We start from the raw sequence: 14,400 nt of genomic DNA, 5'->3' as shown, positions 1-14,400 counted from the left end.
TATAGTGACAGATCTTAATATCTGTGACAGCTTATGAAAAGGAGTCCTGGATGAAGAAACATAAGGCATCTCATAGAGGTACCTCACGTTAGCTAAGTGGCCAGTTCACTGCTGTGGGAATTATTAGATATCCCACTACACTAACCTAGCACTGACCCAGGGCTGTCATCACTTGGCAATAGACACGAGCTGTGACTCACTCAATGGAAGATAAACACATTTGTCAACTATTGGAGAGATTTTTGACCAACTGTGGGAGCTGGGACCAGTCCTGCAGCTTTTCATAACTTTCTCATTGTCGACAGCAGTGGCTCTGAAGACACTGCACTGCTTTACACACAAATTATTTCAGGCAGTCGCTGGAGCCCTTGCCTGTGCTTACCTGTTATGTCAGAGAAGAGGAAAGGAAACCATGGTACTTAAAACAGGAGGAGGCAAAATACTACAAAAATTTTGGGCCCAGGCATAGATGAGTTTGCAGTGTGTACATCTAGGAACAGACTTCCACCTCCTGTCACAGAGAGTGCACTGAGGGTTTCTTTACACAGTTGTTACGAGGAGTTGACAGGGGACCAAGTTGAGACTCTACAATGCTCCTTTCATCACAGTACACAGATGGAAACTACCACAGTATCAGCAGCGAAATAACAAAAATTTGCCATCAGAGCCAGATCTGAAACAGTAATTTTCTCTATTCCTCTGGAGAAGATGACACCATTGTTACAATAATTTATATCTGTTCTTTTTGATGAAGTAAGTTTCAGACGACAAAAAAATCTATTCAGAACTGCATTATAAATACGTAAGATCTGGATTTGGAGTTTGAAGGGAGTCCCCGAGTCCTCCTGTTCTTTACCCTACAAATAGGAGAACAGGATTCATTTACATCTCCCTTCTGGAGCTATCCAGTGAGTCACACAGCCGGTACGAAAAAGCTGCAGTTCCAGAAAAGCTGAGTCAGAGCTGATATCCCAGAGCAAGCTGCAAAAGCACAAAGAGCACTGTTGCCCTTTCTGGGGTTCAAGTTGTCTGTGGACTATAAAACCCTTCCCTGTGGAAAAGGGAGCACGATTATCATGGCATACATTTCCAATCTATTGGGAAACCAGAGTTCATCTGCCTTCTCTTCAGTCTTACAGATGCAAAGTTTGTTACTGATTGAAGACAGGGATCAAACTGAAGCCCTTCAAGCTGGGAATTACTTAGCACTTGTTAGAAGTATGATACATCAAGTTCATGGGAAGGTGGCAGAGTGAAGCCAGCAATGTCATAGCTGGAGGGAAGAACGTTCCCCTTGAGGTCTAAGTGACAAAAGGGCAGTGGTGGACAGAATGGAAAGAACACAAAGCTGCTCTTCCACATCTCACCCTACCCCTTCCAGTGTCCTGGTAGAAGAAGTTGCTTTTTCCAACTGTTCTGCAACAAACAGGAAACTTACGGTGCACTGTGAGCAGATGTGAACAGTAATTAGTACTGGAGAAGAGAAATGGGGCTTGTAGTGGAATGTAATACACAGCACACAGTCACTTGCTTAAGCGAAGTAATGCAACTTTCTGCTGCAACGTGAAGCTTCCTCAGTCTTAGCTGAAGAACAGTCTTGGCTATAGTGAGGAAAGACCTGAATGCATTAGCTGATCAAAACGTAACTAAGCTTCCCCCACAAAGCAGTATGACAGGAGCAAACATAATCCTCAGCTGTTATCAGTTATTTCCAAAAGAAAGATGAAGTGGTCCAACCACACTGGAAGAGTGTGTATAGGTTTTGTCAGTACAGAATTACTGTCAGGTTGCAAAGAAAGACAAAAATTCTAACTAAAAAAAAATAGTCTAATCTATATCAGTTGCACCTCTAGCAGTAGAGCTATTACCCCTCTTCTATCTGCCCTTTGTCATTATCCCTCTTCTGTCTACCACTTGTAGATTTCTTTTTTATTTAGCTTTTGATATTTGCAATGTAAATCGCAACCAAATAAATCAGCTTAATGTTCTCGAGGGTAAAGCTCATGGTTTCTCTTTCTGTATGGAAAATTCACTTTCAATACACATCCCACACAATCATCTTGCAATTCTGTCAGCTATCAAATGGAATTTCTACAAGTTCAGTGAAAAACAAATAAAATGGGAAAAAAATATCCCTCGTTAGGACAACCTTCGTCCAGCAAGTACAGATGAACTCAGGCTTCCTCCAGAAAAAAAAGTTTTAAAATTAAAAAAAAATAACTAATTCAGTGACAACTACTGAATTTGAAGTTTCAATGGTCTATTAACAAACCATCTAGCTTTTCTCCAAATCTCAAAGATTTTAACAGTGAAACGATCTGTAGTTCTAATTCCATTTCAGCATGATTAACTATCACTTCAGAATAAGCCTGCAATAGCCAAGACACACTGGTTTAGACCTGTGCACTGCCTTGTCCATGGGATGAATCTGTAACTAAAATCTAATCTATTAAATCTAATTCTGGATTAGATATAAGAAAGACACAAACCCCAAAAAGACAAATCACAGTACTACATAAAATGCAGAAAAAATCCCTACCTCATCTTGAAAGTGAGATGCTGTGAAATAACAACAAATTAATAACTGCTCACTTTAATTTTTCTTATTTTACTTCCATGTGAAATCTACAGCTAAATAATGGTACAGAAAGGACAGGAGCATTCAATAATCATTTCCACTTTCTATTTGGAAACATTCCGACAAGCATTTTATAAGACAAAAAACAAACAAAGAAATCTGAAACTCACAAACACAAGTTTGCCCATCTGCTGCAAACTGGTATCCCTCAACACACTCGCAGCGGTAGGTTCCTGGCTGGTTATTGCAGACTGCATTGCTGCCACATAGAACTGGTTGCTCTGAACATTCATCAATGTCTAGAATATCATAAAGATTACAGTTATTACAAAGATGCATTTAATACCTATGCCAGAAAAACAGAAACTGGGCAACCGTTGAATAATGGCAGGCTTGTGTATTTAAACTATATCTTGGATAGACCATACCTCTTAAGAGATAATAGTAACCTGAAAATAAGTTTTCAGGTAGCTGTGCCCTCAGTTAATCTGTGCCCAAAAAAACCCAGAATAAGTTCTCTAATATATTAATACAGGGAGACTAAATCAGAGAAGAAGGAGGAGCCAGTGAGAAAGAAAACGCAGACTGCAAGGTGATCAGAAGCAGTGACAACTACTAGGGGAGCACAAACTTTAGGAAAGACTTCCCCTTTCATTATCCATATACATTCGGCTGGACGGGGTGCTGGGCCATCTTGTCTAGACTCTGCTTTTGCCAAGAAAGGTTGGACCAGATGATCCTTGAGGTCCCTTCCAACCTGGTATTCTATGATTCCATGATCTCTAATCCACTGCTGCACAACTCACAGCACCAGAGGACTGGGAGAGACAGTGTGACGCTACTGTTTTAATTCGCAAGTTGATTTAAGAATTGGAGTCGGGGGGAGGGTTGTGGCTTGGTTTTTTTTATTAAAGAAACAACTCAACTAATAGCGACGATGCATATTTCATTAATACATACTTTCACCACTTGAAAACAAGTATTTGTGCTGTGATTTGATTATAAAACAAAAGCCAAATATATTAAGAATACAGAGCTATATAGAGCTGGGAAATTAAAGTCTCCTTGAACAGAAGGGATTTTCCAAGCAGATCTTGAAAAAGATTACTTCAGTGGGTTCCACATATGCTCTGTAGGCATGTGCATACACCATTCCTCATCTCCCTCAAAAACTTTTAACCTAGTTGACTCATTCTAACTGGAACTTGCAGAACAGTAAGTTTCTCACAGCTAAGTTCCCACAAGTTTTATGAAAAGACAAACTGGGTAGGAAAGATACTTTATAAGCTAGCAAAACATACCCAAGCTGGGCTCTTCAAGACAGTCAAACTTGCTTACTTTGATTACTGAGATACATTAGTTACCCCAGCACCCTTCTTTCCCAAAACCAGCCTCTCAGGACAGTTCATTTTGCTGGAAAGAACTAGTCCTAAGGGTCAATACATTCCAAGCAAACTAAATGCTACATTAGCTGTTGTTTTGTAACGAAAGCTTTCTGATACCGTAACAAATGTTTCCATCTCCACGGAAGCCAATTGAACATTCGCAGAAGAAACGATTTCCAGTTCCTGGACGACATACCGCATTGGTGTCACAGTTATGCGTACCGGTGTAGCAAGGATTCCGGTTAATATCAGCAGAACCATCTGACAAGAGAGATCGTATTTAGCCATGATGCCTCTATCCAAGTAATAGCACTCAGACAGGGCCCAGAAGCAGATTGCTCGTAGTGCACATGAAACTAGGAAAGAAAACGCTTTTTGCAGCAGGAAGAAGAGGTCTTGCAGGTGATACACAGGACATGAACCTCAGATATGGCAATGCCACTTGTATTCCTTGTTACTTGTGCAAAGGATTGCTGCGTTAAAAAATAGAGAAGCCACAAAAACCTCTCCAAAGAGCAAGACTGTCAAAGATAATGCATCTTCCAGACACTGACACTAGACTCAAAATACGATTCTTGTCAGCTTAGGTTGCTTGTTTTAATTAGTATAATTTTGAAACAAACAAAAAGGAGCGCAGTCCTTTCTTGTACTCAGCTGGCATGCATTTTCAAATTGGTCCTTTGCTTTTTTTCTGATTTTAGTGCAAACAGACAAACTTGGACAGATCATCCAAAAAGATACGCTTCATAGGCTGCCTACCTTACAAAGATAAAATGCCATGTTTCAAGACAAATTATAGAAACTAGCTGTTTCAAAGGCATATCTTATTCCCCTCTTTGGCTCTTTGCTCTGACAATACAAAAAAGTTCCTAAATAGAGTAACTATAAATTAGGTAAAGACAAACGATACACTCCATGTATCTGAGCAGTAGATTCAAGGTGGTATGTTGAGGGTATTTCAAGGAATTAGACACAGAAATTCCAGTGAATTTCAAGAGGAGATGATAACCACTTACTCTTCCCCAAGTGAAAATACAAACTTTTGAGAGTCCCATTTATCATCTTAATTTCTGGACCCAGACTTCTACTGACTAATGCAAGAAATTAATATAACTCATTAATTTAACTCAGCTAAGGTAGGCCAAAAAAATATAGAAGCCTGCTCTTAATTACTCAGAAAAGAGAAAAAGAAAGATTTCTACTTCATACATACCACTGATGGGGCCGATGGAATTACTCATAGCGTATCGCAGAATCTGCTCATCTCGGTTATACAAGACAAATACACTGTCCACTGAGAGCTGCTGAGTGGCAGAGGCAGCGTGGTGAGAGCCATCATGAATGCATTCATCAAACGAGATGGTCTGTCGCCACTGATAGGCGCCCGTGTAGGTGGAAGCGACCCCATCCCGTTCCGGCTCTGTCACTGTGTACTCCCTGGTGGATGACGAAGTGATCACTGCAATGTGGCAACAAACATGCTGATCAGAACAGAGAGCAAAAATATTCTGTCCAGTGCTATCTGTAGACTTGGGGTACAGGCTGAGTAAACAGAAATTTCCAAGGCAAGAAGCTACGAAAGAGGATGTATTTCCATGCAAAGGAATAGGCACTTGACTAGGCTTACTCTGTTCTCAGATACCACAGCCTTTAGGAAAGAGTCATATAATTTATCTTGATATATTTTAAAAATTTAGCTTTACTTTGTGGGTTACCAGGTAGAGAAATGAAAATTCAACTCAGGAAACTTGAGAGGTTCCTTTAGATGAATTTACATAATGAATCTATAAGCCACCTCACCAGCACCGAACTACACCCACTTTTAGTCCTTTGTAGTCTATTGGCCTTGGATTTTGACACAGTCCTGCAAAAAATGCATGTCTGAGAGCTCTTATATGCTTCACAACACGTTTCTATATTGCAGAAAATTGTGACCAAAACTCTTCAAAGCAGATCTGGGCTTATGGATCCTCCTGCCAACAGAAGGCTCCTCAGACCTCCACTGTTCTTCAAATGGACACCAAAAAGCACCTGTTTCAATCCACTTGCAACAGTTAGCAAAAGCTGGATTTCTGCTAGCTAACGGTCTATCAGATATGCCATAGGACAGCAGAAGAATAACTATTTGAGTACTGGTAGATCAAATCCAGCCTGAAGGATACCTCCTTCCAGCCCCTGACTCTTCCTCCATGGGGACAGCATTTCCGCCAAGACGGCAGCTGTTCTACGGAGCACACGCTGCCCAAACAACTCCTCCAAAACTCTTAAGTTGTTCAGCGCAAAGCAGAAGCTTCCTGCTGCCTCCAGCTCCTCTTCCTCACAGCCCTTAACAACAGGCAAAACAGCAAGAGGGATTAATCACTGGCTACCAAAGCCAGACATCAGTAGGTACAAGGCAGTGGTGATGCAACTACACTGTTTTCTCCTAGCAATCAAACTTACCTCTAGCAATCAAAGCTTTGCAACTTGTACGACTGCCATCAGCAGTGCAAAAATAGAGCCAACAAAAAGTTTCCCTTTGTGTCGAGAGTGTTTTGCAAACATCAGTTCAGAGAAAGTCAAACTCACATTTTTTCAATAAAAGATTAGAAATATTTGCAGTGTCGCACTCAAAATCCACCTTCTTTTGGGATCTGTTCCTAAGAGCCAACAAGCAACTTCCTAGAAACTGAAGGGTCCTAAGTACAGTTGTGAAGAACAGAATAAAATAATGTTTTTCATATTGTCTTACTGTCTGCTCTGTGAAATGTGCACTTTCTTATCATTTCATTCTTAGAGAACCTTACCAGAACTAGAAGTGTGATAGAGTTCACTGTATGGTTCTATATGGACCGATGAGCCAGACGGGATCTCAGGTATTCTGCCCTCCATGTCTGTGCTGATGGTAAGGTGGCCATGCTCATCAATTCCACTGAATTTCTGCTTTATAACCAGCTTCTCATTGTTGCCAAGAAAAGTTACTTCAGTTTGCCGTGTAAACTCACCACCTAAAGAAATGGTATCAGTTAAACCACTTAATAGCAGTTTCTGAATCCTTCTATTCGAAGTATTGTTTCTATTAGATAAAACATAAATTACTATTTTCTGCAAGCTTTAATGCAGCATAATTTCTAATGTTTTGAGTTTCTACAGAAGTAACTTTCAGAAGTATACTGATAATATCCTCGGATACTGCAAAGAAACTTTTCTTAAGCACTGAACATACTAAATTGCAAGTAAGCCTGAAGAAGGAAGTTTTTTTTTAAAAATTTAAAAAAAGTTCCAGCAAAGCTAATACTAGTAGTCCTTACCCTAAGAATTAAAATGGTAAAGGAGTTGTACAGTTTATAGAAAACCACCACTAGTAAGTTTAAAAAAAAAAAAAAATCCAGTACATCTGTTTCCAAATCAAAACCAAATGACATGTATGTTGTAAATTCCAGAACAAACTTCAAACAAAACAAATCAAAGAAAATCCCAAAACAAAAAGTTATGCTCAACTAAATTCATCGTACAGGGCTGTAAGGATTAAAAAGAAACACATGTTATCCCAGAACAGATTGGCTCTACAGATTGAACTCATGTGCACAAACAAACAGATTTGGCCTCAAACTCTTAGGAAAAACTGTAGTTGTGAACGGGGTTTTTCCTCAGATCAGTTAACAGAATCATTTGCATCTCATGCAGCAACTGCTTCTGTTAAGAATTTACGACCTTCATGAGGTCAGATTTTAATTTCTCTTTTGTTCTGTTAATACAATCAGGCAATTGACATGTTAGACTTCATGTAGATGTAGGGGCAGCTTTTTTCAGTATCTCTGTACACTCTGGGACCAAAAATCAGATCCTTTTTAATAATCTCTTTCTTGAACAAGAACTGGCCAAGCTGTTCTTCTAACAGACTTATGTGCTTGTGCACCAGCAATAAATTAAAAAGCCCAGTATCTATATATTGTAAAGAAGATAATGAGAAGTTTGATTACAAAGAATCTATTTGCAGCTCAGAATAAACATGTTTTCATCCTATATTGCTTCTAAATACATTTATTTTCTCTCAAGACAAAGTATAGCACAGTTTTTGAACATTACTTTAATTTAGAAGTTACCAGTAACGCTGAATCCATTTTTATATCCTTGCTGTTCCACAGCAAACATCCATCCTATGACACCTCCAATAGAGGCAAGAGGCAGTAAAGAGTACCCCAAAGTCTCTGGGATTGTGCTGATAGCAGTGTAGGCACGCCCTTGGTTCATCACAACATAGGAATGGAGATCAGTGTTCTCGAATATAACTGGAACGGGGTTATTTCCTACAAAGATTCTTCCTTTGACCTTCCCATTGACTCTCTGAGGAGAACCTGGCAAATCAATAAAATGCATCAGACCAAAACAACAGCACTCACATACTATCCGAGGAATGTGTCCTACGTGTTCACTAGGTTCAAAGATATTAGTGTTGAAATAAATGGAAAACAAATGCTCACAGAATTCAACAGAGATGAAACAACCTACAAACAATGCGTTAACTTGCTTATGTACGTACATAGGTATGTGTATGTGTGTGCCTGTGTTGTCATTATACAGATGACTAAGGGGCCAAAATTGTCTGAAGAGATTCCCTTTATCCCCATTAACAGTTCTGTCTGCCAGGATAACTCCACAATGCTTTTACAGTATCTCTGACAGTAAGTGGCATATAGAAACTTCTCTTTAAGATCACACTTCATATCAATTCCTACTGAATGTAAATTTATTCACTCCCTATTAGAAGGCTAACACCATTAGGTGCTAGAATAATTGACCTATTACTCTAACCTATTTATTTCTTGACTCAAAACTATTGACCATGTTAAAGACTGTCAGTGTTTTACAGAAGCAGCTACTCTGGATTGCTAGTTTTCTTTTGTATATAATTTCCTACGTGCGAAAGCTAAGTACTAGGTTTTGCTTTCCTGCCTTATAAAACACAAAGTCTGCAGTCAGCTATTTTAGTTGTTGAAATGCATCTATACTCCGAGTCAAGTCACTATGAGGATTACAAGTGTATACATAAGAAATTCCTCTATGGATTTTACATAGGAACAAAGTTTAAATGGGTATCTAACATCAATCTGGCAGATCAGCCGTTTAGTAAAGAAGCTTAAGAGTCAGACAAAGAGGAGCCATGCTCTTTAGTTTGATGATCAAAGCTAATTTGTTCATCCCCTTTGAACTGTTCATTTCTAGAATAAGGACCATATCAGATTATAACACACTAGAACTTCACAACTAATTCTAGCAAAAAACACTGGATGTTCTGCTATTAAATTATGTCAGTTACCGAAGAGTTTATTTTTTCTTGAAAGTCGCGTTAAAATGTATAATGCACACAACTGACCACCTAAAATAATTTGCTTCATTCAAAAAAAACCCACACCATTTTAGAAAGTATAGCACACTTCTTGAAATACCTTTCAATACATCTCAGTGATAAGCCTTTCAAGAAGTACTTAACCATGTCTTTTTTAGTATGGAAAAGAGGTCACCTCATTCAAGAATGCCATGTGTGATTGCTGCTTATGTACCTAATTTTCAAAAAAGTTACCTTCTGCTACACATTGTCTGCCATTTCCTTTGTAACCAGCAATACAACTGCAACAAAATCCATTGGGATAATCTTTGCAAATAGCATGAACAGAGCACTGATGGCGGTTGTTAGCGCAGGTCTGTTGGACATCTGTGTGGTAGCGAAACACTGTAGAAAATAAGACCAGACACTTACATTTCATGTAATTACTGTAATATTCACATATCCCTGGCTTAGTCAAAAAATATCTCTAGGCTCACTTGATTAGTTTATTCATTGTTTCTTTAGGGAAAACAAACAATTGCAATTTATTTTTGCTAACTTTGTAATATATAAGTAACAGTCTGCTATTTTGCAGAAGACATCAGGGCTTCAGATGTTAGAAAACTGTTTAATTCTATTGACTTCAGCAGATCTGTATTAATACAGATCAGTTAAACTGCCCTGGCAAAACTAAACACACAATAATTTTAACCTGTCCTTGTTTCCAAAACAAAGCAAAAAGGAACCTTTCCAACCTCAGAACAAAACACATCAGGATGGTACCCAGGACCGTGCACCAACTGATGCACCCTGTAATCGTAATTAGCTTACTCTATTATTTCATGGAGATAGCAATTTTCACATTTGCTTCAAGAAACAATTAACATCTGGGTAGTTGGTCACACTGGTTTGAATTTTCTATAAACACTTCCTCAGAAGTTAGAATCACTAATCCCGCACTTGTAAAACTTGAGGCCATGAAACCCTAGACAACAATTTTTACAACAGGTACTATTCCCAACCTTTACTAAATCACCTGTATTCAGTAACACATCTATGAAAAGAAAAAAAGCTAGGTTTCAATAGAACTGATCATAAAGTCCTTACTAGGAACAGCCACTTAATGCAGCTATTAAAGTTAAGATCATACCTTTAACAACAGTCCTGGGCAAAAGAGATGGGAAACCTGTTCCCACTAAGAATGTGTCAGCTTTATTAATACAATTATCTCTATGGGAAGCTTTGCTTCAGAGATACTCAGGTTCCCCATACGCACTGTAAATGTGCTCTCCTGCCAGCATGATTGGGAAACTAGTCTACTAGGCTGGCAAGACCTAAATCTGAGGTGACATCCAAGTTAACGTGACATCCAAGTTACCTACCTCTGTGAATAACACAAACTTATCAAATGGCTCCAGATTTTCAGATATGAAGGTAATAAGAAGGAAAGAGATTCTTTGAAGCATTTCAATTTCTTGCATGACTCTGTTTTTTGTAGCCTATCCATCTTAGAAGGATCCAAGCTGTGCAAGACCTTACCTATACCAGTTTCATCAAACTCCTCCACATCTATGACTTGGGGTTGCTGGGGGGGGAACTGTTGGACCTGGAATGGGCGAGGTGGAGCTTTAGCTGTCGGGAAATCTTGATGACTGTAAAAAGACTCAGTTGAAGGTGTTCCTGTTACATCTTGGTATGAAGTCAGAAAGTCTTCTTCAGCTAGCTGAGGAACACTATATGTAACGTGGTGCTGATCCTCCTCTGTGCTGTCTGTACTATCAGTGACATACTGCTGTCTTATTTCAGTGGAGCCATAGTCTGACATAAATGGTTTGGAAGTCATCTCCTGGTCTTGTTCACTGGACTCTAGGCTCTCCAAAACGTTGGTGATCTTGGCAGGCACAACACTGTCAGATGAGCTACCGATCTCGAACACCCAGACACCTTTCTTCCCAGCATTGCTGCTTCTATCAAAGAGAAGCATATGCTAAATCAAAATGATCAAGCACAAGTTGTGTGGTATCTCTAGCCTACATAAAATGTCATCCTTCACTGATAAATACCAGGACAAAACTGTCAAATTATCTTGTCTACATACATATCTACAGGTAGAGTTTATTCTGAAAGTTTGGATACCATTTCTTCTCCACACCCACAGTTCTCTTCTTGAGAATTTCTAGCCTTCTTCTCTCCAAAGTTATGGGAACCAAAGAAGATACTTGGGCCACAAAGATCTTGCTAACACTTACTAGAACTTTCTAACTCATTCCCTTTCCTTCTTGTTCACTTTTTCTTTCAAAAAAAGACTGCCCTGGATAGACTATAAAGAGTTAAAGTGGTCCTGTTTTCAGAAGGGCTAACTACAGAGCAGCTCCTACCAGTGTCAATGGAACTATGGACTTTTGACAAGCTAGACCAAAGTCCTCGTATTCCTCAAGAGAGTAGATATTTATCAGTTTCAGACTTTGCAATTTCTCATGCAATGGCTAATGGGATCTTATTATTTCTCACTGACTCATACTACAATTAAGAAAAACAAGGAACCCCTTGATGTTTTCTTGAGGAGTTTAAACAAACAAAAAAGCATACTTGTGCAGGTTTCTAATGCTGTCTTCATCATTAGCAATGACATTGTAGGATCCTGGCTTTTCCCAAAAGTAGTAGTTTGTAGAGGCTTGACTAAAGCCAACCATAGCAGGAATCTTTCCATCATCGTTCTTGGAGTATGTACTATAGAATTGCAAACTATCTTCTGGATAAAGGAAAATAGCATAGGAACTGGAGTCAGAAGAGGCTAGAACAGCCTGGAATGTGTTTCTCTGTGGAAAAAAAATAGCATCCATTTACTCATGGAAAAACATTCAAGATAGACTACAGAATAACACTTTTTTAAAACATAAAGTCCAAAATGGAATTTCCATCACACATAATGTATCATCTACTTCCTAGGAGAAATCAATATTATACAAGCTTATGTTTTGCTAAGGCAGTTTTAGCTTTAGCATGCATAAACCTTATAATGAAATAGCCAGAGAAACTGCCTAACATAACAATTAAGTTCTGTACCGAGTATAGGATGCTATATCACCTCCTTAAAGTAAAAAGAGTGATGCACTAGACTAAATAGAAAAGTTCTGCAAACAGAATAACTGAATATAACACGTTGCTGCAAGCATCTTTTCCTGTAGAAGCACTCCTACATACTGTAGGAACCATCAAGACAGCACCTCAGACATCAGCTGTTTGTTGCTACTGGAGTGCAGAATCATTACTGTTAACACAACCAGCACATCAAGTTAGACACAAGAAATTACTTTGGCAAAGTAAGATTTGCTAAGTTGCGGTAATGTTCTCAACCTTATACCTTGTCAGCAGGCTCATCAGCTGGAATAGTTATGGTGCATAAAGTTACCTATCTATGCAGGACAGTACCTAACATGGCTTAAAAAGGGAAAATGGTTTGCAAGTAATACAAAAAACGACCTCTAACTGCTTCTTCATTCAATACCAGCTACAAAGTATGACTTTTTTGTAAATGCAATATCATCTGTCCAAAAAGGATTCACAGTTTGAATTTCCTATTCATCCACATACCTATCAGACTTTATATAGTTTGATGTCAAAATGACTTCAGAGTCTGTTGAAAAATGCAAGCCAACTGGATTATATTGTTCAGATGAAGGGCAGGATATCCTACTGTTTCAGTTATTACCACACTACACTTCACATTCTAGGTAAGAGTTGTCAGGGAATACAAAGAAATCAGCTATGTAGATTCAAGCATTTTCTTTTGAATCAATAAAATACTGTAAAATAAAAATCAAGTAAAAATTCTGGAAACTCCTATTTTGCTACAGCCTTTTCAACAATAAAATACATTCTTAACTGTACAGGGTTCATTTAAACACAAAGGAATTCAAACCTTCTAAACAACAGGTTACGGTGTTACACTTCAGCTGAACACGTGTCCAACATGTCTTAAAGCTCTGATTAACATTCACCTTTTCTTCCAAAGCATGATCTTCTCCCGGTGCCTGGTAAGGAGCCACAAGCTTCCAGGTAACAATGACAACACTGCTGGGATCAAAAGTAGTCTCAGGAAAACCTCTTTTGATATAGTCTGATGCAAGTTGCAAGACATCTGAGGATGAATCTTCCCTGTAATACACATTTCCATGTCCATCTGTTGTGTCCAGGTCAGCCATAAAAGGAGCAATAGCCCCAAAACTGATTGGGAATTGACCAAGATATTTTTCTTCACTTGAAGGTTCATTCACTGCAATAATCCCATTAGTGGCAACCTAATAAAAAGGTGGAAATTATAACATAGATACTGTTCATATGGCTGTCTCCCACGCCCATGGGCTTTAGATCACATTATTTTCATTGCATTTCCAAAGGAAATTGAGTCAAAAGTTAGTCTTGTATTTGTAAAGTAACAAAACAAAAACTTGAAAAAATTCAGTATCTCCTGTCAGGAGTCCTGGGATTTCAGCTGCACAAAACCAGAGGTCTACTTTATGGATAGACCAACCTTTTTTCCCTAGATAAAGATTTTAGCTATTTAAATTTCAGACACTTATTGCCTTTTCTAACAAAGATCTACATAACCACCACATTTCACAAGTATCCAAGTCCCAGCGCAACCACTCTGTGAGTCTGTCAAGAATTGTGTACAGACCCTCCCAGTTGACCAAAAGCTCTTCTCCCTTTTAGCTGTCACTCTCCTGAAGCGCAGTTTTACAACCGCATGACTGGGAGCCCTTAAGGATGAAGCAAGTATTTGCAACCATACTTTTTTGGTTAACCAGCCAGCTAGATTCTTACCTGGCGTAATACAGAGAAATTGTATCAAAGTCATAGCATCCCCCTGGGAATCCAGATTTCTACCACGAGGACAGGGGAGGATGCTTAATCTGGACAGATTTAGACTGGATACAGGGAAGAAATTATTTACTGTGAGGGTGATGAGGCACTGGAACAGGGTGCCCAGGGAAGTTGTGGATGCCCCATCCCTGGAGGTGTTCAAGGCCAGGCTGGATGAGGCTTTGAGCAACCTGGTCTAGTGGAAGGTGTTCCTGCCCACGGCAGGGGGGGTGGAACTATATGATCTCTAAGGGCCCTTCCCA

The 14,400-nt window shown here is 39.1% G+C and overlaps 1 protein-coding gene across 1 annotated transcript in view; it reads right to left on the bottom strand.

Annotated features, from left to right (window-relative positions):
- Positions 1-13,572, bottom strand: part of NID1 (nidogen 1) — a gene marked incomplete at both ends in the record, with an annotated part of 31,774 nt that extends 18,202 nt beyond the window's left edge. Inside the window, 9 exons of the mRNA XM_010087127.1 lie at positions 2,749-2,877; positions 4,081-4,224; positions 5,177-5,422; positions 6,750-6,950; positions 8,049-8,300; positions 9,527-9,676; positions 10,811-11,238; positions 11,861-12,090; positions 13,273-13,572. Of these exons, the coding sequence (XP_010085429.1) occupies positions 2,749-2,877; positions 4,081-4,224; positions 5,177-5,422; positions 6,750-6,950; positions 8,049-8,300; positions 9,527-9,676; positions 10,811-11,238; positions 11,861-12,090; positions 13,273-13,572 (2,080 nt within the window). The remainder of the gene's footprint in view (positions 1-2,748; positions 2,878-4,080; positions 4,225-5,176; positions 5,423-6,749; positions 6,951-8,048; positions 8,301-9,526; positions 9,677-10,810; positions 11,239-11,860; positions 12,091-13,272) is intronic.
- Between the last annotated feature and the right edge of the window lie 828 nt (positions 13,573-14,400).

This window comes from Pterocles gutturalis, unplaced genomic scaffold, assembly GCF_000699245.1.
Source record: "Pterocles gutturalis isolate BGI_N339 unplaced genomic scaffold, ASM69924v1 scaffold45556, whole genome shotgun sequence".
Classification (NCBI taxonomy): domain Eukaryota; kingdom Metazoa; phylum Chordata; class Aves; order Pterocliformes; family Pteroclidae; genus Pterocles; species Pterocles gutturalis.
Note: the sequence above shows the minus strand (reverse complement) of the source record. Positions and strands in the feature narration are given on the sequence as shown.